Source organism: Emys orbicularis, chromosome 2 (genome assembly GCF_028017835.1).
Source record: "Emys orbicularis isolate rEmyOrb1 chromosome 2, rEmyOrb1.hap1, whole genome shotgun sequence".
Classification (NCBI taxonomy): domain Eukaryota; kingdom Metazoa; phylum Chordata; order Testudines; family Emydidae; genus Emys; species Emys orbicularis.
Genome location: NC_088684.1, coordinates 30,112,254 through 30,138,302, shown reverse-complemented (window position 1 = coordinate 30,138,302; position 26,049 = coordinate 30,112,254). Strand labels below are relative to the sequence as shown.

Here is a 26,049-nt window from a genome sequence, read left to right as displayed (position 1 = left end):
TCATGGAGTGCAGCAGATTTTCTGTAAAACTCTCCATGGTAAACATGAAGGACAATTCTGTTCCAGTTTATGAAAAAAAAACACTCTTGTCTATCATCCTCAGGAAAAGGTGACCCAGTAAGTCCTGAAAAGTGTGCTTTAATTTTGTATCAGTGAACTATATGTGCACTGTGTTGTGTTTCAATTTCCAGACTTCTGAAGACAAAGCATTACCACATTATACCATTGTGCAGACAGTGTTCAAGTTGGGGTCAAATCGTACAGCTTTTCCTTCTACAGACTTTGCATTTGTGTCATACATGGGGTTTTCAAAAGCAGCTTGTCCATTGTTATTTTCATGAACAGAGCATCCTGTATACTGTGTTTTAGGTGCAGTCCTGTTGAAGAAGAAAAAGCACAGTGTATTCACAACTGCAATTTTCTGTGGTGATGGGTGTAATATAAGAACCTTAATAGAATGAACAAATTTCAATTACAAATGTAGAAGCTAAATATTAAATGTTGGAAGCATTCTTTTGCTGTCAAGGATTGCCATATGTATTAAAATAATATTAAAACATGCTTATGAGAAATGTTAATTTTAAAGTAGCAAATATGTAATAATGCCAGGAAAAAAATGGTATTAATACTCTAAAACTTGGACCACAATCCCAGAAAAACTGGATATTTCTACTAAAATTTGCAGCTGACAGAGTTGACAGTATTGTCTCAGAAATAACACCACATGCAAATGAATGAGAGGATTCTCTTAGGGTTATTGTTTCTCTCTGGCTGTTTGCAAACTCAGTAAAAATATAAACTCTTTCTATCTGGAAGAATTTCTTTATGACTAGATGGATTAGAAATGTAAATGAAAGCTTAAATTATTCAGAAATTTATGGCTCATCTATATCACAAGTATAAAGGAGTCAGGGAAACTAACATCATTAAAAGTTGCAGTGTGCCTGTAACCAAGTTAAACCAGGCAGTTCAAGACCTTAAACTCCAGCTTTTAAGGCATGTTTAGGTCCTGTGTATACTACAATTTTTAGTCATGTCCTGTAGGACTGTGTTACAATAGCAAGCCAGCAGACAAGTGCTGGTATGGTGTTCCACCACTTAGTGGCTCCATTTGCCCCTCACTACCATAGTGCAAGATTATTTAGACTTTGAGAAAACAAGATTTACAAATAAAATTAAGGAATGATTCTCAGAGACATAAACAACACTATCAGTGAACCTAGGATAAGAGTGAATCTCTGAGCAGATGTGGTACTATTGTTAGATAATTGTAGATAAATTACTAATTTCTAATGTGGAACCAATTTCCATAATAAAACCTCTCACTGACATAGGAGTATTACATATACTTGCAAGCTAATAAACTGTGTGGGGCTTAAGATAAATTACATAAGAAATATGATTCACAATATTGTGCATGTCAAAACAAAATATAGGCAGTCTGCAATAAGTACACACCAACCCTGTTTATGGCATTATTCCCCAGATGCCAAAAATTTAAACTACCCTTGCTCCTCTCATAAAGAGAATAACTTATAACAACATTTTAAATAGGTGGGAGTGAAAGTGCGGCACTTTAAAATAACCTTACCTATCAAACAGTATGGCAGACCTAAAATGAGGGTAGAGTGTATTTTCTATGCAGATCTTTTGCAAAGGAGTTCCCAGGGCAGTTCTTAATTTACTTTTTCTAACATATTAAAGTTTAAGGCCACTGAATAGCTTCAAATACATGACAATACAAAGACTCTATATATGCAATTTACACTTACCTTTGTTTATAAAGGTAAAACCCAAAACCTGCAAATATAAGGGCAAAGAAAGGCACAAGGATAGCAATGGCCACAGAACTACTATTTGTACCATGTGGTTGATTAGAAGAATTCGAACCTTCAGACATGTTCAGACCTAAAAAGACAAAAACATAACATCTCTCTATTATCTCACATTTCACAATTATCACTCCCAGATCCTCACAATATTATTGAAAGTGTCTACTTGTGGAGAAATTAAAATCATCATGTTTTGTTTTGCGTGGGGACCTACAGTACCAAATAGTACCTAAATAGCTCCTGGACGGTACTATTTTCCATCTGCAACTGGTGAGCAAAACTCATTTTTTTCCCCTTATGATGGAAGGATCTCCCCACAATGATTCATGCCTTTCTCACCTTGAACTTAGATTGCTGTTATGTACTCTTTATGGTGCGAGCATCTGTAACTTTCACTCTATGCATCTGAAGAAGTGCAGTTTTTACCCACGAAAGTTGAGCATTGGCCTGCTAAACCCAGGGTTGTGAGTTCAATCCTTGAGGGGGCCACTTAGGGATCTGGGGCAAAAATCGGTCTGGGGATTGGTCCTGCTTTGAGCAGGGGGTTGGACTAGATGACCTCCTGAGGTCCCTTCCAACCCTGAGATTCTATGATTCTATGATTCTATGAAATCGTTAGTCTTTAAGGTGCCACCAGACTCCTTGTTGTTACTGAGACACTTGGAGACTAAATATAGCGCAGAATGCGGCACCCTGCTTAATAGGTGAAGTTTTATGTCAGGAGCAAACGACACCAGTGCTCTGGGACCTGCACTTGCTTCTCGTAAATTTGCAGATGCAATTCAAGGTGTTGGTGTTAACCTATGAAGCCAAAAATGGCTTAGAGTCGGTTACTTCAATATCATTATTCAAATACAATTTATTTGTTAGGTTCTGGAAAATCTGGTACTTGAGCAGATAGAAAGAAAGCACAATAGAAGAAAAAAAGATAACAGCAAAGTTTACCAAAGGAATAGCAGTAACTTGGAGGAAGGCTAAATCACCTCAAGAGGCAACATGGAAATTCATCCTGTTGACTTAATTATACACATTTATTTATATATAAAAATGAAAGCGGTAGGTGAGAGGCAAAGAGTAGAGAGCAAATACTGATAGAAAGTAAGAACATGGCTCTCCTGCACAGAATAGAAATAAGGCAACTGTTAGATTCCCTATGGTGCCATGTTCATATCCCCTTTCCCATGAATAAAGAAGGGATTACTAATTCAGTTTAGTAAGTGATTTATAGGCTTCAAACTAGAGATGTTAAGAATCAGATTAATTAGTTAAGGTTTATTCAGTGCTTTGAAGTTGTTAAGCAACATAGAGATGCTAAATATGATTAGATACCTCAACTAATAGATTAATTACAGGAAAACGTGACTTTTATGAAATTGTTGGCTGGAAAGAGAATAAGCACTGAATTCAACATCTGAAAGAAAATTGTTTATGAACAATAGTGAAATAGATAGGAAATCTGGTTTGGGATAGGAAGTTTTCCTGAAAGACTAGAGGGCTCAAAAAATCTTATACAAATTTCACATCTCTTTGGGTGAAATTTTTACAAGAATGTTTTATATTAAATAAAGAGGTATAATTTAAAACTATTTTCTTATTAGTCACGATAAAGCTATTTTTGAAGAATGTCAAGCCCCCATAATGATTCTGTTTATTAATCATACGAGTTATATTCCTAAATGAATAATCTTGTTATTGTTTTTAGGCAATGGAATAAATTTTTTAATGGAATCAATTAAAAAAAAAAACCCTCTTCAAAGAGTTCCAACAAAGAATATATTGCGGGAATACAAACCTCTGAAAACCAAAGGAAGAGAGACAACACGCAATTTTTATAAGAAACCACCAAAAACATCTTGTCAAGACATTGTTGATTTTACTCTTTGATTGATTACCCCGAAATATTTTGAAGAAGATGATTTAGGGAAATCAAATTATTTGCATATCCCTCCAGGAATCGTCTTCTCATAAAAATATTCTATAAATATTCCATTTAAAGTATCCAAATTACCAAATGCAATGAGAGCCAAATTCAGTCTCCAAGCATTGCTCTTTAGAATGACTTAGGGCAGTGAAAAGAGAAAACAAGACTGTCTAATGTGTGATATACACATTAATAAATCCTTCCACCACAACTGAGATGTTAAAGAATGTTCTTGTTTTTATTTGGACAATAAGAGTGAGAAATACATTGTCCCCAAAAACCAGAAGAATGTGTTTTTGGCTCCAGATAAAATTATCATATCTGAAGAGCACAAGGCTATTTAATTAGGGGTTATAATCCTTGAAGAAACGAATTCCTCTTGTAAATCTGTCAGATTGGTCTAAGTGGAACCCCACTGCTTGAGAAACCTTAAGAATATTCAAGCTTTTGTGTGAGCAGAAATATTAGTCTTCAAGAGACAGGATCAGATAATTTATAGTTTAACATTTCTTGTTAACTAATATTTTTTCTTGTTTTATTTGCTTAAGCATGCAAAAAGACTAAGATCTTTTCAGCAATATTCTATACTGGAAAAAGCAAATAGTGATCAGGTAGTTTGACGTACAATTTAATCGACTTCAATAGAAGTTTTGCCTGTGTAAAAATGGCACAAGGACTTCAGTATTTGGCCAATAGTATTTAATAGGTTGACTGTTCTAGCAAGTATTCACTATAAAAGTTGTATTAATATAAAGCACTGACATACATATACACATATTCTGAAGTACTTACTCTTTATATGATGATCACTATATAGAACATAATACCTATTATGTAAGCATTCTTAGAGAAAGATATTAGAAAACAACCAAAATGAACCACTTGCCACAACAGAGTAACTATACCTCCCAATTTAACTTTCCCGGTGAACAAAACACCTCTTTTATAGCACAGCTTTAAAAATGATTCTAGGATACGAACCTCACTATACTCTACACACACACCAGTACTGAAATATAGGTTCAGGATAGCCCTTTACATGTAATCATTTAATAAAAACAATGCATAATAAAACTCAGTATGAAACAAAACTGAACTAGTTTGACATTAAAATTAACTGAATACCTAATCTTTGAAGTCCAAATTGTCCATAATCTTTACCCTGGATAAATCCTTGAAAAACATACGTAGCTCCATCAGGTTCAGCAGAAACCTGCAAACAGAAAACACACAGAATCTCAGAATTAAATTGGGAAAACTTGGTTAGAAATGTGAGAGGCGATTATAATCAGGTTGGAAGTGAAATGCCTAAACTAGTCAGTATTCCCCCACAGATACCTCTGTTGTGGAGGGATATGGATGCGCTGAGCATGGGGGTCAGGCAGGGGTACTAAAGGGACACTGTCAAGCTTAAAAGCTGCACTACCTTTGGAATTCTTTTTAACCTACCTTTGATACTTGTAACAGCTAAGGCTACTGTTACTGAAAGAGATTAGAGAAAAAAAATTCTCTTTTTTAGTTTGCTTACTTTGTATATTTGACAGCATTTTGTGTATAGTCGGTCTGCTCCTCCTGTTTGTAATGGATTGTTTCACAGCAAAATGGGAGAGAAATCCCTTTTCAAAATTAGTCAAATGTAATTGTAAAACTCTGAAACTTGCAGGAGGACTCAGGGCCAGGTATGTTAATACCTGATACTATTTTTTGATTGACTAGATTTCAAGTTGATTCTTGATAACTCCTGAAATTGCCATCTCTAAAGGCCTCTTAAAGACTATTAGTGTTTTGATTTTTTGGGGGAAAAGCACTGCAACACCTAAAAGGCAGATGCTACCATGAATGCAAAAGTTAAGATAGTGAAAGCCACTGTTTCAAAGGTAGACAGGGAGGGATACAAAATGCCCTACATTCAACTGCCAATAACCCTCTTTTGGTCAGTAATCAGTACTCATTGGACTGCATCATTAAATATCCATAGCGGAGCATATCTATAGTATGAACACAGGGAATTTGCAAGCTTCAGAAATACAATAAGATATATTTTTGTCAGTCATTTTGTTCTTATGCATCAAGTAGTGTTAAAGAGTGTCCACAGGACAAGTGAACAATTTAATAATATATTTCAGATTTCAAGAGATACTGTCTTCTTATACCAGTCTATCTGCATCCATACCAGTGGGAATGTACTTTTAATATACCAGTATAGTTAAAGCAGTTCAACTTCTGTGTTTAGACAAGCCCTTAGGATCTTTGAAAAATCCTAGCCATTTGAAAGTCAATACTTCTAGAAATGTCACCAAAGCGCTAGCTAATCAGCTCCTCAACTTCTCCCACATCACTGCCAAGAATTATTACTCTCAGATGTGATATTTTGCTTCTAGAAATAAACCAAGCAACATAATTGTGCCCACTGCAGAGAGAGATTACACAGAAGTAGACATTAAAGTGGATACATTGATCTTAGCTTGATAAAAGCATCTCGCTATGATATTACACTCTAAGAATGAGAAAACCTCTCAATGTACTGCAATAACATCAACATAGAAATGAGAGTAGCACTTCCTTTTCAGTGTTTACCACTTCATCAAATAGTCATGCCCACAAAGAAGAGGTTGAAAATCACTGTTTAGTGATAACCACATTTTTCCTAAATAGTCCCGCCCCATCTGCAATCGTGCAATGGTATTTTTCATTTAAATAAATAAATTGGAATTACCAACCAACTTTCATTTGATAAGTTTCTATATTCTTCAGGCCTAATGCACAGACATTATTTTGTATTAAAAACACTCTCTCTCTCTCTTTTGCAGAAAAATACTCACAAAACCATCCATAGCCCATTTTTCCTCTTTCATCTTGCTCACAGAAGTATGAGATGGTGCTTTAATAAGATATATATGGAGCATCAGTCGAGCTTCCTGACTTTTATACACCCCTGTAAAATATAAAACATAGGTGCTTTTTGTTAGTTAAGGTGGCAGATAATTGCAATTTTTTTAAAATAGTCTAAGACTCCTTAAAGAGGGCAAAACTGTGGAACTGGTCAGAACATTTTTTTCAACAAAATTTTGTTTCGGAGTAATATGCTGTTTTGTTGAACCTGAAATGTTTGGCAGAGATGCACCAGTTTCACAAAATGTTTGCAAAAAGTTTTTTGTGTCCAAGGAAGGGTGAAACTCCATAGCTATGTGGTTAGTGTACCAGCCTGGGATGTAGGAGACTCCCCTGCTCTGCCTGATTTGAGGGAATCTAGAATGAAAAAAACATGCTCTGAATCAGGCAGTGCAGGCCCTTTAACATGGGTTGTCTCCTACATCGCAGGTTACAGAATCACAGAGACACATCCACACATCTGTTTCCACAAATTCTATGTTAAAGGTTTTGTTTTTGTTCCAAAATGAAACAAAAACTAATTTTGAAACCTCGACAGTTGCTGTGAAATGGAACTGTTGTTCTTTGGTCAGCTCTACAAAACAGCGACTTCATCTAATGGAAAGACTTGGGTATGATCTGTTTTACATTGGAGGCAGAATTGATCATTTTCATACCTGTAGAAGAAATGTTCAGAACCCTGATTATATTTTATGCATAGTAAAGAGCTTGGATGAAAATAAAATCTAACAATATACTCACTGGTCCAATCTACCTTTACAAACCTGACAATGAAGCACAGACACCACAGAAATAGTGTGCAGAACATGATTATGTACATTGACTACTGGTGTCAAACTAAATATTTGGCTGATAATGTTCCCATTTGTCATTCTGCAGGTGACTTTTTCGTTATCCTTCATAACCTATGTTAAATAAGTAGCTATTCAAGGATGTCTGAAAAATACCAGCAAAATTAAGACTACTATACCTTATACATTAATACAGCCTGATTTTCAGAGGTGCTGAGCACCCACAACTCCAACTGAAGCCAATAGGAGACGTTGGTGCTCAGCACCTCTGAAAATTAGACCCATATATGGCTCTTGCTTTGAATTCTTCTGCTTTCTTTAGAAAATAGAAAATCCAAAGGAGAAATTTTCCCAAGATATTCAAAATCCTGAGGACACAATAGGCATACACTTTACATCTTATATCAGGTTACAGTAGTGATATAATATGCATTCAAACCACCTATATTAATGACGTTCAGACACTGATTGTTACAAATCTATTTTCAATGTTCTAAAAAGGAGGAAATAAGTGTTAGGTATGGAAAACAAAGCAAAACATTGACAAGGTAGTCAGTGAACAGAAGCCATATTTAAATTATTGTTCAGAAGTTTAACTCTAAGTAACCTGATCACTGTAGGACTCATGCTCCTCTTTCCCCAGCACTGTGATGCAAAGGTGCATCAAACCTGCATAAACGGGCTAAGTAGTATGTATGGAAAGAAGGGACGCCTACACTGGATTTTCTCTCCAACACAAGCTCCTCTGAGTTAACAATGTATATTTGGGCCTCTCCTGGAGTTTCGTAAGCACAGCAAAGGAGCACCCACTCTAGACAGCATGTTCCCTGAGAAAACTTGAGCATTTTAAAAATGAAAACACAAAGGAAAATTATACTGCTCAAAGCAAAGTTCACTTCTGCTCCATGGCTTCTATGGATCACCCCACTCTTGAGCCAGTAGTGTTGCCAGTATCAGATGTGTGTGTCCAGCTGTAAGTCATGTAGAGCAACAGAAGCTCCATTTGGATGTCTCAAGATATGCAGGGTTGGCAATAAGATCTCCTGTGGACTTTGGAACTTGTGTGCTTAGCAGGCCACATACTCTGTTGATACTAATCTCCCCGTCTTTTTTTCAGTGTTGGAATCCTTAATTTCCTTCTTTAAATTCTTAGCTGTGGACCACATTGCGGCTTGGCATGTGCAACTGTGTGGCTTTATTCCCTTGTGCTGGCTACCCAGACTGCAGGCAGGAACGTGGGGAGGAGAGCAACCTCTGTGAAGCTACTACATTCCCTCTGCTGCTCAAGTGGGTAGAGAGAGAGAGAGAGTGTGTGTGTGTGTGTGTGTAGCACTGGGTTAGTGGGGAAGGGGCTGGCTCTCTAGGGAGCAGAACTACTGGGATTTTCAGATGATTAAACTGAGTAGGGAGGTGTCTGCTGTATTTTCTGAGAAGGGCGCCTGATGCTCCATTGTATGTGTTGGGATGGAGATGGGAAGTATGATGGGCTAGGGCTACTGGTGCTGTGTGGAGTGAGGAGAAGGCTAGAGTGCCAGAGGAGAAAAGGACAGGAAACATGAAGGTGCCACGTGGGCTGCATGGGGAGTTCTGTGGTGCATGGTAAGAGGGAGGAGGGAGGTGGATATCCCTGGGCGGTATAGGGTTTGGGGTGCTACTGAGACTGCAAGGGGTGAGAGTAGGATGTTAAGAAAGAGGAGCACCTGGGCTCCATGCTGGGCCTACAGGACCTCCCTGCACACACACATACACACACCCTGTGTCAGAGACTTCTGCCTCCCTTTCAATTGTTAGCACAAAAATGTGCCTGATGGGGTGTTTAACTGCAATGACATTCCCAAAAGCAGCCAGCTGCCACTATATGTGTGAGGAAAGGTAGGAGAGAAAACATCTGCCTGGAGAAGGAGGGTGAGAGGTGCAGAGATGACAGGCCTGTATGATTGGCACCCTTAGAGAGAGACAGACCACAAAGGCTCTGCTAAGGACAGCCCAGTTGTGCATGGCAATCCCAAACCCACTAGGGGAAACTGAGAGAGGTTTAAGGTGCACTATGCGTGTAATATATGCACATATGTTCAAACTGGCAAAGTATTAAATAAAGTTTACTGGAAGTTGATAGAGAGTTTCAGATCACATTGAGAGGGTTACTGCTAATTAATTTTCACTGGGTCAGCATTTCACTTTGATAATTAACACAAGATATTATCAGCATAGAATTACAATTAATATGAAGGTAGCACAAGCTCAATGTTGCCAGATCTCTCCTCTCACTGCCAAATAATGACTGCAATCAGGAATATATTAAAAGCTGAAATTAAACTGACAGATTTGAACAGTATGAATAAATTATCTTCCCTAATAAATTCCTTGGACTATTTTTCTGGAAAACTCTAATTAGGTGTAGGGAGCACATACAGGCTCCACCAAGGAATGGGAAAATGTATGGGGAGGTGGTGGAAAATGCTCCAGAGAGACAGCCACTGCTGTTCTCTGCTAATTTACACTGGTAGATTGACAGGCACTCCTTGCTCAAAGGCTGATGAGCTCCATTGGCATCCGGCAACTGATTCCCTGAGGGACAAGACAGTGCTTGAAATGGGCCAGTATAATAATTAATTCAATTGTGGCAATTTTGCCCAGCTGAAGCTGCTCCTTAGGTTCTTCTCTAACTCCTTAGATAGTATCTAGGGTAGCCCCAGCAGAGAGCTAGTGAGATGCTTCAGCTCTGGGAGGGGAAAATGTGTACTAACATCATGTGGTGTGGAGGGACAACGGACAGAGAGAAATGGAGATCTGGGAAAATAAAGAAAGTTATGGGGGCAGATGAGGGAAAAATCTTCATGAGATGGAATGAGAGAATGTAGTGCAGGAGAAGAGGGAAGGAAGATAAAACACTGTGGGAAAAACAAAAAACTGAGGCACCTGGGAAAAAAAGATAGTACCAAAAGAAAGTGAAGGAGCTGAGGATAACCAGAAACATGGGTAGAACAAAGTGGAACTGTGCGGAACTGAATATGGGATAAACTAGAACATGGGGGTCTTGAAAAAGGAAGGCCTAGATGCTAGAGTGCTAGACTTGGCCTCAGGAGACTGAGATTCAAAATCAGTTCAGACAGTTGAGAAAGTCATTTAACACCCTCAGTGTCTCAGTTTCCCATCTGTAAAATGGGGATAATACTTTACCTCACAAGGGGTTGTGTATGATCCATGAATAATGTGAGGTGCTCAGATAGTATAGTGATGGGGGCTATATAGGTATCTAGATAGATAAAAATGAATTAAAAAAAAAGAAATGGGGGACTTGCAAAATCTTGTTTATATATGAATGAGGGAAGATCAGGTCAACTGAGGCTGGGAAAAGGCTGAATTTTTCAAGCTTCTTGTGACAATGCATGGAGAGAAGGTGTCTTTGTAATTACAAACTAGGCATGCAATTGTGTGCCCATTTCTGCACGTGCAACTGTATTCCTATTTTTTTTTATTAAATCAGGCCTTTTCATATTGGGCCAGGCCAGTTTTGCTATTAATTTTTAAAGAAAAAATAAAACACTTGAAATTCATCCCCTTTGACATATGCTGTCTGTGCTTCTTCCTCGGTAGTGGGGAAGGGAAACAGGGCTGATCCTCCACAATATTTTCAGGGGCCTTTTTTTAATGGAGGTAGAAGTACTCAGTGGGAAGGGCTCAGTGGGAAGGTCAGACAGTGGACATAAGGCAGCCTCCATTAGCAGGTGATGGAGTCTCATCTCGCTATCCTTCTTAGTCCAGGGCTTGAAATCTCAATAGATTTGACAACAGTCCCTGATGTAACCCTCACAAAGGCACCTGGAATGAGGGTCACTTATCAGCACAGACTTCTTGCAGCTAGTGCAAGGCTTAAACCTTGGAGATCAAGGCATGTCCCAGTACTGGGAGTTGGCATCCAGAACAAGTGGGAACTGACAATCTAAGCACACTAAGTAAAAACAAATAAAACTTACTTTGCAGGTCTAACTAAACATTGATGAGAATACCCTGGAAGGGAGAACTTGCAAAGCAAGTCAACACACTCCAACAACTGATCATGGGTGGTAAGAAGGAACTGAGTAGGGTTGGGGTCAGCTCTGTCCTTTATATCAACACACAGCAGCATGAGGCAGCAAAGAGCACATACGTCACCCTGAAGGCTACTATTAAGGGAAAAACCTCTGACCCTGGGGCACTGGGTGTGCACACTCCCAAAGGGGAATGGATATCACTCAAAGAAGAATTGTAATATAAGTCAATATTCCGTTATAACTTAGACTGCTAGGGTATTTTTGGTAGTATTTTATTGTAAAAAGTGTAAATATTTTGCACAAAATTATGAGGATCAGAAGTGAAAATAAGAAATTTAAATGAGCTTTTATGATGCGGTACCTGAAAGTAGCAGTTCCATATTGCTATTAGTGAGTGTGGCATTTACTCTCCCCGATGATGCATTGAAACTGGTCACTGTCAAAGTCATGGGCTGTTTCTTGCCTTTATAATTGTAAGATCCTTTCCATATATAATTTTGGGCAAATACGTCATCAGGAACTGTAGAGATATGAAATACATATTAATGTGGATTGCAATATTTAGAGTATACAAAGTCACAGATCTCCAACCAAGTATGTGACAAAATATGAACATTTTAGTCTCTCTTCCCTCTGATTTTATATATCACTTGAGCCACTGGCTATGATTATTAGTCTAAATCCTCTCACAGAAGGCACTAAAACGGGCATAATCACAGATAAAGTAAACATGCATGTGGATGATATACAGTAATGATGATACATAAGAACCTGTCCACATGTAAACCTCCACTTGACCTAATAATGGACACATGTTGTAATAAAAAATTAACTGCACAAAGTATAAATTTAATGGCTGTACCTAAAAGACCAAATTTCACTCAGTACCAAGGTTTTCCATTCCAGCATACATAGAGACCATATAGCTAGTATTAAATGTGTGTGCACGAATCTCATTCTTTAAATATTAAAAATCATTTGACACATATTCAAATGATACTGTACCCTGGTAAAAATGTCTCTTTTTATCAGGTCACATTGAAATTACAAAGATGGATATAGGAACCAAACTCTTACTCTTAATGGGAAATTTACTTAAGAAGATTTGTCTTATCACTAAATGCTTAAACAAAACCAATGTAAGTTTTATCAAGAGCAAAAAAGAAGTCACATCCTATGCACAAAATACTGAAGAGATCCTGGAGGAAAGAGGGAATGAATCTCTCTGATTTATATCCATACTAATGAGCCTTTCATATGCACCCAACTGTAAAATGGCTCACTTTCAGTAAAGTTATTTACATACCAACATAACACTCAAACACAGAAAATGATTTAGCAGCTTCATTTGGTTCTCTGCAGACATTCCCATAAAGCTTACCATGGTAGAGATATCCTTTATTCATTATAACCTGGGGTACTTTATGATGGCTCAAGACACTCACCAACTCAGATATATCAGATTCAATATTCAGCCCCAGATTGGTCAAAGTGATCTCAAAGAGCCTTAGAAAGGAGGCCAGCATCATTATCTCCACTTTACATATGGGAAAAGGGAGGCACAGACAGGTACAGTGACTTGCCAAGGTCACCAAGCAGGCCAGTGGCAGAGCTGGGAAGAGAACCTGGGTCTCTTTATTCCCAGTGCAGTGCTCTGTCCAGCAGGAAACACTGTCTCACACTTCAGGATATTTAATACATATAAGAAGCTATACAAGGAAAAATAAGCAACGTTCCATTTGAGTTAAGTACCCCCTGATACTGGAGACAGACGATAAATGGGAAGCTGAATTACATATCTAATGGTCAGAAGGTAGGGAAGAAATTTGGCAGAATATCAGAGAGTCATTCAACATAAATAGAATTTACGGGAAACCAAAGACTCTACATAAATCTGTAGCTAACATCATGAATACTGGAGTCGCCACTAACCAGCAGCAAGCATGCCCCATGTAATTTTTCTTGCCACAAAACACAAAAATATTGGAACTATATGCAAAGGTCTTTTCACAGTACTGACTACAAAGATCTGCCCTCTGCAAATACACACTCACATATATATGCTGGAATTAGTAGATGAATTGAATCCTCTAGCAATATCAAAGAATGGATGTTGATGTCTCTAACAGTAGCCAAGCATGTTATGTCCTTATTTATCAAATGGAAACGTAACACCAAAAGGTGTTAATGGTACCAGCAAGCATGCTTTTGATATCTAGACTATCACAGACACCGTTAAAGTTGGTTAGGGAGACTAGATGTCCTGATTTTATAGGGGCAGTCCTGATTTTTAGATCTTTTTCTTATATAGGCTCCTATTACTCCTCACCCCCATCCCGATTTCTCACACTTGCTGTCTGGTCACCCTAAAGCTGATAGGCATGCAAAATGGAAAAAAGCAATTAAGATCCTTTATGGAGTAAGATAGGTGAAACAACAGAAGCCACTGGCCAAGGCACTGGGCTTCATGGGAAGGTCTGAGCAATAACTAACTCAGAGAGAATAAGAGGAGTTTTCCTGGATGCTGATTGTGAATGCAGGGGCTTTGGAACTGACTGATTGCAGCTGTGTTTGTCTGTGTAGATGTCAAAGGCAGAAAGAAACGAGAATGCCAGAAAATCAGTTGTGTGTTGGAAGAGACAGAGATCCTTGGAGCACAGGACTGGCTGGAAAGGCAAGATTTGAATTGTGAGCAAGGAAACTCCCCATTGGTACTTGGTCTTACTGTGTTTAGGGAAACAGGACTTTGTGTACATGCTTTGTAAAATAAACAGGACTGCACCAAAGAAATAACAGACACATACAATTATTTTCTCCTTCTACTGGAAACAACCTGGAAACTTTGGTGAAACCTATTGGGCAAAGGGGCAACACATCTCTAATGTATTCACAATGCTTTAAAAAATTGCTAAGTGTACCTGGAATACAGAAAATAAATGTACATACATAATAAAAAGGGAAAAATGCATTAAGGAATTAATTGTGCATCTCTTAATCACATTGATAGGCACTTAGTCATGCAAGTAGTCCTATTTAAATCACTAAGGCGTAAGGGTTGCACAATTGAAGTCTTGTGGATTCACCGTATGCAACTGTGATAACACTGTATAGGGTTGTGAAAGAGAATGTTTTTTATAATCTTACTACAAAAAGCAGTATTATATACCGTTGTAAATAACATGTATACTGATCTTGTGATCCTGAGTTGGACATTTCCTGGGATGGGAGTGGGGGTAGAGGGAAAATCAGGGGAGTTGGAATGTAAAAGAAAAAATATATATAAAAGCAAAAAACAGAATAGATACATACATGATTACATTCCTTTCTCCTGATGCTGGGATAACAACGGAGGTATTAATTCAGAGCTATGTGCCCACAGAAGGGAATAAAAATACTTTTTCCTCCTAGATGGATTACCTGGATCTTGGATCTGGCAATAGAGAATAAGTGGGCCAACTCATGTCCACTTACTCCCTCTCTAGAGCAAGTGGGCAAAGAGGGGCAAACAATGAGCAGAGCTCATGGCTCCACCCCATAACTTACTAACCCAAGTAGCTGAGCTGGGGATGAGGGGCGTGAGGAAGAAAAGACAGTAAATTTAAAGCTGATGTAGCCCAGCTGCAAATTATTCTCCCCACGCCCCCAGAAACAAGGGGGAAGCAGAGAAGGAGCTGTGTCTCAGAGGTACCCCTCTGAATTACAGAGGCTCCTGTGGCTTCTCTATGGCTAGGTCTACACTGCAGCGGGGGTCCGACCTAAGATACGCAACTTCAGCTACGTGAATACCGTAGCTGAAGTTGCGTATTTTAGGTCGGCTTACCTGGCGGTGAGGACGCGGGAAAGTCGACCGCTGCCGCGCTGCCGCCAACTCCGCTGCCGCCTCCTGCCGAGGTGGATTTCCGGAGTCGACGGCAGAGCGATCAGGGATCGATTTTACCGCATCTTCACTAGACGCGGTAAGTCGATCCCCGATAGACCGATTGCTACCCGCCGGATCGGCGGGTAGTGAAGACAAAGCCTTAGGATAGTGAATGTGCCACCCATTGCTCAGGGCTATGCTTAAAATTGTAATATAGACCTTAAGAAGCTTGTTCGTTGCATTATAATTCTCATTTATCTTTGTACTTTCCTTGGAAACAAAGCAATCAAATAAAATTAAAGACAAGTTGAACATATTTGATCATCCAATTAAATATATACAGCTATATAATTTAAATATAACCCCACCCTCCAACCATTCAGATACAATTAAACAGACTTATTTAATTCTTATTCCATTGCCTTAAAGTTTGCTTAAGCATTTGCCTACCATATAACCTGAGATTTTTAATAAGGACATTAACACTCAGTAAATCTAGTCAGACTGCAATGCATTCATTGCAGTGCATGAATTTTGTCTCCTTTCCCCTGTACAAGTAGTAATTGTATTTTTCACAAGTGAAATTCTAGTAGGGCTTATCCCCCATAACAAATTGTCACCCAACTATTGGTTAATTTGTGAGCATCAGGAGAAGCAGAATGTGATACACAATATTGCAGCTGTTCCTGCCAACCTTCTTCGTAAAAGTATCCATTCATGGTGGTGGATTTTTTTCCTCAAATGACTTAGTATGTAAACAAAATACTATAAGTAGAAATTATAAACTGTAAATATTTTTTGTTTTAATATATGAAAAGACCCTGAGAGATATGGCAAGACTTCTGCCACATGGCTGACATCCCTTGTAGGAATGCTCAAAGATGTCAAAGCTTAGACCAGCGCTTCAGATAAATGACAAATGTACATAACATGTGAAACTGAAAAGTACTGATAATGCTGTTGGACTTGAAACTGTATATTTAAATACTAAATCTTACATTAACATCAAGATTACAAATTAAGGCTCCAACCCTGCCGTGAGATGTGCTAGTGTGGACTCCTATGCCAGTGAGCAAGCAATGCAACTCTAAATGTGCTCAGGGGTCCATGCTAGCAGATGCTGACTCAAGATCTGGGTCTAAAATAATCAAAAATAAAGAAATACAAAAGTTAAGGTTCTAATAATGGAGCCAACATTTACATTTCGGTGCCTAAAGAGAGAGAGATATAAATCTGTATTTAGGTACCTCAGTACTCATTTAAGAGTGCTGATTCAGGTGTTCATATACCTGCTTTTTTAGGTACTTGAATTGAGTGGTTTCCTGGATTGGACCTTTATGCAGGTACACAGATTTAGACATAAATCCTTTACTTAGAAGAGTAGTTACACTGAAGTGAATAAATGTTTACAGGATCAGGGACTTGGATTCTAAAGTTAAAGCACCAAGGTTTAATTTGAAAAGTGGGCCCAATATTAGTTACTTGAGTATTTTCACATAACAACTTGTTTGTAGGATGAGGCTGATAGAGCAAACGACTGTAATTTGGAGAACTTCAGGTATTATGCTCATGAGTGTGGGTATGTTTAAAGTCCATATTGCAGTATATATTTTACAATAAAGGGGAAAATGTGAGGAATGTTTGACTCCAACCACCCAAGTATTCCAGATCAACCACAGTTTGACTGTATCTACATTATCAAATCCCAATCCATGTTAGTTAAATTTCAGCCAGTACTGGTTGAGGTTGTTTGCACACCAGGTACACCAGCTCACATATTCCCACCAAGCCAGCCCCATGACATCTTTAGCAAGCAGGAAGTAGGAGCTTTTTTTGTTTTGTTTTATTTTTGTCAAACACCACCTTCTAAGCAAACCAGCACCAGTTGGTTCATTCCTATCTCCTGTCAACTCCTTCGTGAAGCTAATCCTGAAGAATTGCTCAGCTCTTCATTAGAGTCCAGTAAAGTAAACTACTTTCTGGACAAAATAGTACATTTTCCCAAAAGAAACTTCAGATAAAGGAGAGCTTTGTTAAGCTTTAAAATGTCTTTATGTCCGTTGTACTCTACACCTCTCTAACAAAGGTCCTTAGGTCTTACTATACTTATCAGCCTTACATAATACTGAAAAAATATGGACATGCACATATGGATATGTGTGATATAGAAGAACAAATTTATTCTTTTAGCATAATTGCCTTTATCATTGCCAAAGTCTGCAAACAGAATACAAATATGTATTTCAGTACAGAGTGAGACATCAGGACAGAGGGGCTCGTTACACTGAAAGAGAAATCACATATGTTTTGTTTGTTTGTTTTGAATGTAAAAAACAAATAACATTTTAATAGGGTAAAATACAAAAGCAGGCAATGAACACTTCTAGGGCTACTTAAATTTCTGTATTAGATTTGTACTGATTTATTTCAAATACAGAGACACAAATGAAACAAAATACTTTGAAGTTTACATTACTGATTCTGTGGATGAGCTAGTGTACACCAACCAGTCCTTCTGCTGAAGTCAGTGGGACTTTGCAGATGCACATAGGTTGGAGTTAGCTAATTCTAAATCAGACTCAGTGCTTAAGATTCATAGCTTCATAGAATTTAAGGCCAAAATGAACCATTAGATCACCTAGTCTCACCTCCTGTATATTCCAGGACATTACATTTCACCAAATTACCCCTGCATTGAGCCCAGAATTTGTGTTTGGCTAAAGCATGTTCCAGAAAGGCATGCAGCTTTTATTTGAAGACATCAAAAATGGGGAATCCCCCACTTCCCACAGGATAGTTTGTTCCAATGGTTAATCACCCTCACTTGTTAAAGAATTGTGACACTTCTAATTTGAATTTATGTGACTTCAGTTTCCAGTAATTGGTTCTCGTTATGCCTTTTTCGGCTTGATTAAAGAGCCCTTTAGTACCTGGTATTTTCAACTTGTGAAGGTACAGATACACTGCAATAAAGTGACCTCTCTAGCTTCTTTTTGATAAGCTAAACAGATAGGAACTTCCTCTCTTTCATAAAAATAGACTCCAAATGTCCATGAACTAAACCCACATGCTAAAAGTTCATGAGTAAAATACAAGAGAGGATGGTTACGAGCAACCAAACTATATTCAATATTTAGAGAAGTAAGTAGCAAGCTATCACCACAGACTTTTGAAAACACATGGTTTCATAACTGCACTTACCAACTACTTTGATGTCTGTGCACTATTGAGAGATTAGAGTATGGTTACTGAAGAGCTTTGTTTAGCATAAATCAATTTAAGGATCAATATTTACCTGCCAAGAGTTAGATTCAGCCACAGTCCTTTGCCTGTGAAATCATTTATGCCAGTACTAAATGAGTCTGAAACTGTGCTATTTGTTTGGTATCATTTTCAACCACTACACTGAGGTATGAGGTACCAGGCAATGGAGTATTGGGCCCTTGGAATAAAGTCAAGGTACTCACCACTTAGTTTAGGACTCGGTGTTCCCAAAGCTGGTCTAGGGTCTTTCACCAATATTTTTGATCCAGCTGTTGGAAAGAACAACAAAAAGATGGACAACAAGTAACCATCTGAAGACATTCAGTGGGACATGTGTTCTTAAATCACTTAGGCTTTTAAAATTCTATTAATTCCTTAGCACACAGTACCACCTTAAAGGGGCTGGGATGTACATTTATATCACCAAAGAGGGGGAAAAAACCACATATACATCAGAGAATGTTCAGAGATCTTCAGTAGACAAACAGGATGTATTTGCACAATACAATTTAAAATTCAATATAGGGACTAATCAAATTCCTTGAATTAGTCAAATGGAATTATCTCCTTCCAACTTGAACCTGATTCATGCTAACTGTCTTTTACGTGATGGCACTGCCCAAAAGTTCTGGTTTTCTGGAATGAAGCGTTGAATCCAAAAATCTTGTATTGGAAACAGACCTTCTGTACAATGGACACATGGATCTTTATTACTGAGATTCCTTTTATATCTTTGATCTCCCTTAGACAGATGAAAAGGACTCAATTCTTTGTTCCCTTTAAGTCAATGATTCAGTCATTTTTGAAAAAAACTATTTTCATTTCCATCAGGAGGAACAAGAGAACATAGTGCTTTTCTTCTAACTACTTCCCCCTGTGGGAGGAACATGGCTTTTTCATCTTTCTCTCTGTAATAGGTAAAATCGGAAAGGTCCCTCAGGGTATGCTATATTTCATTCTAATAAGAGTTAATAATTTTGAAGACATTGCTCCTTTTTCTCATCTTCCTGTAATACTGAACAGCGAGAAGTGAGAAGCTTAGTTTTAACCACTTTTTGACCCATTAATTTGTTTTACAATTGCCAAGATTTGGAAAAAAAAGATCAATCAAATGTTCCAGGTGAAAGCAAAGAAGCAAGAAGATAAACTGTCAATGTTTCATCTCCTGCCTTTTAAAGGATATTGAAGTTGTTAGTAGACCTCTCTTACACCCTCTGACGAGGAGTGGCTTATTGCTTAGGGGCACAGGTTCTGGTTTGCTGTGTAAACGGGGGTGCCATTCTGATTTTTTAAGTTCAGGTACTCCACCCCCATTACCTTATTTTGTATAAAGCGTAGATAAAAGGAGCTGGGAGGACACAGAATCCTATCCCCCCAAACTGGAGAGAGGGCATGGCTGCTAGAAAGATTATGGCCTTTAATATCACCTGTATTCCTTTCTGCCACCTTATGCAGAGCTGTGGCTCAGTGGATCCACAGAATGTGTATCCCCAAGGACCATGCCCCTGCCAATACTAGAGACAACCATGCACTCCCACAGAGAAAGATGGCATTGAGCTTGTCTCTGTGGTGAACCCTAATTCTAACCCTAACCCAGCCCCAGCAGGAAGTAAAAACAACTACTGTTGTTTATTTTGAAAACAGCAGAAGAAATTTCTTGGAACAATTTCCAATTACCCTGAAGGGTCCTTAATTACAAAGGAAAGTATCAACACATTTCAAATATGGGTAGAGGTATTCAGTTCAAACAGGCAGTACCCTGAAGTAAAACAATAGAAACACTGGAAAAGAAGAACACACCAAGGTTATAAGGAGGTTTCTTTCACACAAAGATAGTATTTGTTTAATGCCACACTTTTTATCTGGAATACCTTGATAATATTTTCTATTAAGCTGTGTAACAGAGCTCAGTGAAAATTGGAATTTCCATCCTTTGGGAAACTGTGATATTTCAACAGATCAGGACAAAAAGTTGAAATATCAAAAACGTTCATGGAACAAAAAGTTCAGAATTTTTTAATTGTGACATGGCAAAATATTTAATTTTGGAATTTTTGATCAAAACGAAACATTTAAATAGTCCCAATTTGAAATGTTTAATTTCAATGTGTGGTACTGACCCACATCATTTAGTTTTGAGTTTGTTCAATATTAAACTACTTTTCCCTGTGATGGCATATTGTCTCGTGGGAACTGCAATTTGGGTATCTAATGCCACCATTCTCCCCTATGGTCAGGCTCCCTGACCAGACTACATCTTCCATGATGCGTCCATAGCCATGTCACTTTCATGATGTGCGACACTGCTCGACTGGAGGGAAGACGCCACCTGAACAACACAAAAGGGATGTAATCTGGCTGCAACTGGCCAGCCCATGGAGCTGGTTCCTACGTTAATCCCCCTTGGTATAAGGAAGCAAGATAGGATGGGCAGATTTCACTATCGTACAGAATTTCTTTATTATGCTTTGTAAATATCAAAGAATTAAAGGGTTAGGTCTTCAGCTTCAATTGTTCTTCATGCTGTTCACTTACATTCTGAATTTAAATGCAGGTTAAATTTTCATGTTCATTTCTCAACATGCCATCTTTTTTCTTCTTATATGGAAAGCACATGCTCCCAAACATTGTCCTGTACAGTAAGTTTTATAACCCCAGAAAACCCAACATCAGCTCTGCATATCAGTGAGTTCTGCAGTTTTGGAAGGCACATACTTATGGTAATATTGACTGAAGTGAGAGTGGATCCTCTAGGCTTGCATGTCTGGAGTTCTAATTGATATAACATGTACACAAGACTATTGTACAATCCATATGTCTTGTATATGGATATAGGGTACAATTTTCAAAACAGCCCAAGTGACTCAGGAGTCTGAATCCCATTTTCAAAAAGGACTTAGGGACCTAAGTCTTAATGAAAATCACTAGGATGTATGTGCTAAGTCAAGTGAGTCTTTTGAATACTTTACTCACAAATATATAATGCTATTATAAGAAATATAGAAAAAGACAAAGTAATATACAGATTTTAAAGACATGTATTTATATGATATATTGTTACTAAATAGCAAGTAAGGGAAAATTTAAAGTTTAATATTTGAAAGTCAGAGGGCGGGGTGGGGGAGCAGAAGGGGTTACCTTCACAAACTGGAACTTTTCCAGTCCATGTGCCATCAGATCTACAGACTCTGTGTTCTGATCCTCCTGCTAGGAAGAAGCCTGACTGACAGGTATAAATCAATGTATAGCCAAGTGAAGGAAGATCCATTCCAGCCACATTAGCGTGAACTGGAGTCTCTGGTTGTTTACAGCTGTGTGCTACAAAGAAACTGTACGTTACTTTTTAGTTGAAATAGTAAAAATATTTCAGAAAAAAACAACCTCAAACATTTTGACAGGTAGTTAATTAAACAAAATGTATTAGCAACAATTACTTATACGTATATGTTCTTTCTCATCTGAGAGCTCACTAAGCACTTCACAGTTTTATAAACTCTGGGCCCAATCCTGTAAGCAGATCTATGAGGTAAACCTTTAATTCTGTGGGACAGCCCACTGAGTTCGAGAGTCCACCTTTGCAGATTTTCTGGAAGGCCCAAACACCATATATATGTATTGATTGCCTTACACAGCAGTAACAGGCAACCACCCATTGTATGAATTGCAATAATTGCTTAATACCAAGCAGCAACTAAATAAGAGTTTAGAACAGGAAATGAAGAAAAATGGTTACTAACCTGTTCTGAAACAATTGTTCTTTGAAATATATTGCACATGTCCATTCCACTTCAGCTGTTTGCATGCCCTAGCCTCTGAGATTTTCCCTCAGTGGTACCAATCAGGGTAGCACATTCACCCGCTGCTGCATAGTGCTACTGTGCAATGGTATGAAAGGCAGAGCCGTTCACACACCCCCTCTGCTTCTTTTTACTAGACAGATTCTCATATAGAGGCGTAGGAGGGTGGGTTGTGAAATGGACATGTGCAACACATCTCACAGAACAACAGTTACAAAACAGGTTAGTAACCATTTTTAATACTTTGAGTGATTGCATGTCATTCCTTTTCAGGAAACTTACAAACAGTTCAATCTGGAGATGGTAGAAGAGTCTGAATAATGACTGAAGGACTACCTGTCCTCCAGACTGTTGAGAGGTGGCATAATGAAAAGTAAAAGTATGTACTGAACACCAAGGGCTGGTCTACACTAACCCCCCAATTCGAACTAAGATACGCAACTTCAGCTACGTGAATAACGTAGCTGAAGTCGACGTACCTTAGTTCGAACTTACCGCGGTCCAGACGTGGCAGGCAGGCTCCCCTGTTGACTCCGTGTACTCCTCTCGCCGAGCAGGAGTAACGGAGTCGACGGCGAGCACTTCTGGGTTCGATTTATCGCGTCCAGACAAGACGCGATAAATCGAACCCAGAAGTTCGATTGCTTGCCGCCGAACCAGCGGGTAAGTAAGACGTACCCCAAGTTACAGCTCTATAAATATCCAGAATAGGCTCTTGAGCTAGAAAGGCTGCAGACGCTGTGTGTGATCTTGCTGAATGTGCTAGCACCCTGTTTGGTGGAGTTACATAGACTGGGAGACACTTCATCCTGTCTGCAATTTCCATTAACAGTTGGGAGGGAGACTGAAACAGTTTAATCCTATCCAAGTTAAAGTCTAATGCTCTCCTAGCATCCAATGCATGGAGTCTCTCCTCATCCTTATGAGCATGAGGCTTAGAGAAGAAAGTTGGTAAGTATATTGCCTGATTGATTTGGAAGTGAGAAATCACTTTGGTGAGAAATTTGGATGAAGACGGAGATATATCTTTTCCATGTAGTGGGGCAGATACCAGGTCTCTCAATTCTCCTAACCTCTTTGCAGAGGTAATTGCTACCAAAAAAGCTAACTTAATTGACAGATGAAGTAACAAACCGGTAGCCAGTGGTTCAAAGGGTGGACCCATTAGTGTTGCTAACACCATAAGAACATAAGAAGGGCCATACTGGGTCAGACCAAAGGTCCATCCAGCCAAGTATCCTGTCTACCGACAGTGGCCAATGCCAGGTGCCTCAGAGGGAGTGAACCTAACAGGTAATGATCAAGTGATCTCTCTCCTGCCATCCATCTCCACCCTCTGACAAACAGAGGCTATAGACACCATTCCTTACCCATCCAGGTTTAAGTACCAAGGAATAATGGGGTCATCTACTTGGGGAGATAACCAGTCCAGAGCCTTAAAAAAATGGAGTGAGTGACATGGGACTGGAGAAAAGGAAGCAATTACCAGTCGGAGGGTGGAAAGCAGAGATAGCTGCTAAGTGCACCCTGATGGAAACTTCAGGTATAGCATGTGTTGTATTGGATCTTGGAGTGGAGAATTACCTTTTAGTTGATACCAGAGAGAGAATCTTTTACACTTCAAGTGGAAGTGTACCTAGTAAAAAGTTTTCTGCTGTTGAAGAGGGCATTTTGCACATCCCTTGAACAGATCTCCTACTGAAGTGTTAACCATGGAGCATCCAGGCTATCAGGTGAAGGATCTCTGGGTAGAGATGAACGAGGTAACCGTGATTCTGAGAGATTGGATCCAGGTTTGGTGATAGTGTCAATGAAGCCCTGGTAGAGAGGGTCAGTAGCATGGAAAACCAATGCTGGTAAGGTCACGCCAGTGCAAGGAGTATTATGTGAGCATGGTCATATTTAATTTTTAACAACACTCTAGGTAGGAGTGGAACCAGAAGGTACAAATACATTAGATTGTCTTTCCAGGACAACAGGAAAGCATCCATCAGAGACCCTGAACTGTGACTTGCCCGTGAACAAAACTGATGACACTCCTTGTTTGGTCAGGTTGCCAATAGGTTTATCTGGGGAACACTCCAGACTTGGAAAATGTGTCTGATGGAGAGATCACTTGTGGTCACTGGTGAATGATCTGCTCAATCCATCTGCAAGAATGTTCGGGACACCCGGAAGATAGAGAGTTTGAGTTGGTGATGCAAAACTCCCAAAGGAATGTTGCTTCTTGGCATAGAAGCAACAATCTGACCTCTCCGTGTCTATTCACCTAGGACATCACCGCCCTGTTGTCCATAACAACTAGTAAACTCCTTCCTTTGATTTGGGTGAGGAAAGTGTAACAAGCCAGACAAATGGCTCTCGGCGCTCAACTCTTACATTTATATGGAGAGCTAAATCCTGGCCAGACCAGAGACTTGAGTTTGCAGAGTTCCCAGGTGGGCTCCCCAACCCAGGGCAGAAATGTCTGTAACCAGAGTTGAAGCAGATTGTGGGAGAGGAACTCCCACATATACATTGGATGGGACCATCCACCAGTTCAAAGAGGCTAAGACTTCTGTGGGCATCCAAACCACCATGTCTAGGGGATGATGCATCAGGGAGTATAACAAGCCCAGCCAGTTCTGCAGCTTTCTGAAATCTACTGGCATGCCCGGATGATTAGTTTACCTGCAGCATCCTCAGGTTCGGCTGATCGCAGCTGCCACTGGCCGCAGTTCGCTGTTCCAGGCCAATGGGGGCTGCGGGAAGCGGCGTGGGCTGAGGGATGTGCTGGCTGCCACTTCCCGCAGCCCCCATTGGCCTGGAACGGCGAACTGCGGCCAGTGGGAGCTGCGATCAGCCGAACCTGAGGATGCTGCAGGTAAACAAATTGTTCCGGCATGCCAGCAGATTTCCCTGATGGGCTGCGTGCCAAAGGTTGCCGATCCCTGGTCTAATGAGATGTCTAACATTGTCTGGAACCTGGTTTGTGCAAGGAACACCCTGCCTTCTTTAGAATCCAATATTGCTCCTATGAACTTTATTCTCTGAAGAAGTGAGAGGACTGACTTTCCCTTGTTGGTAAGCAATCCCAATATGCCAAAGGTGGATTGGATCTTCGCCACACTGGATATCACCTGGTTCTTGGATTGTCCTCTCGCCAACCAGTGGTCCATATACTCAAAGACTTGAATTCCTGATTTCCTCAAGAACATAGCCACCATTGCCATTCATTTTGTAAAATATGTGGAGCTGTGGACAGGCCAAATAGCAAGATTGCAAACTGATAGTGGGATTGGTTGACCATAAATCTGAGGAATTTCCTGTTGTTTTGACGTATTGCCACAGGGAAATATGCATCCTTTATTAGGGTAGTGTGCCAGTAGCCAGGATGCAGGGAGGGGATAATGGAAGTCAGAGTGCCCATGTGAAACTTTATTTAATGCATGTATTTGTTCAGCTAGTATGGGTCTGAGACCTCCTTTTACTTTTGGAATTAGGAAGTAATGAGAATATAATCTCTTCCCTCTGTGTAAAATAAATTCCTCTATAGATCCCAACAGGAGAAAAGATTCTACCTCCCAAATATCAGGGGGTAGCCATGTTAGTCTGTATCTACAAAAACAACAAGGAGTCTGGTGGCACCTTAAAGACTAACAGATTTATTTGGGCATAAG

The 26,049-nt window shown here is 39.3% G+C and overlaps 1 protein-coding gene across 3 annotated transcripts in view; it reads right to left on the bottom strand.

The window, feature by feature from the left end:
• Positions 1–217: 217 nt before the first annotated feature.
• Positions 218–26,049, bottom strand: part of CSMD3 (CUB and Sushi multiple domains 3) — a 1,171,353-nt gene continuing 1,145,521 nt past the window's right edge. For all 3 annotated transcript variants that reach the window (XM_065399724.1, XM_065399725.1, XM_065399726.1), the window contains 7 exons: positions 21,732–21,911; positions 18,797–18,862; positions 11,832–11,990; positions 6,576–6,688; positions 4,879–4,966; positions 1,773–1,908; positions 218–377 (listed from right to left, as the gene is read on the bottom strand). In XM_065399724.1, coding sequence (XP_065255796.1) covers positions 218–377; positions 1,773–1,908; positions 4,879–4,966; positions 6,576–6,688; positions 11,832–11,990; positions 18,797–18,862; positions 21,732–21,911 — 902 coding nt within the window. The remainder of the gene's footprint in view (positions 378–1,772; positions 1,909–4,878; positions 4,967–6,575; positions 6,689–11,831; positions 11,991–18,796; positions 18,863–21,731; positions 21,912–26,049) is intronic.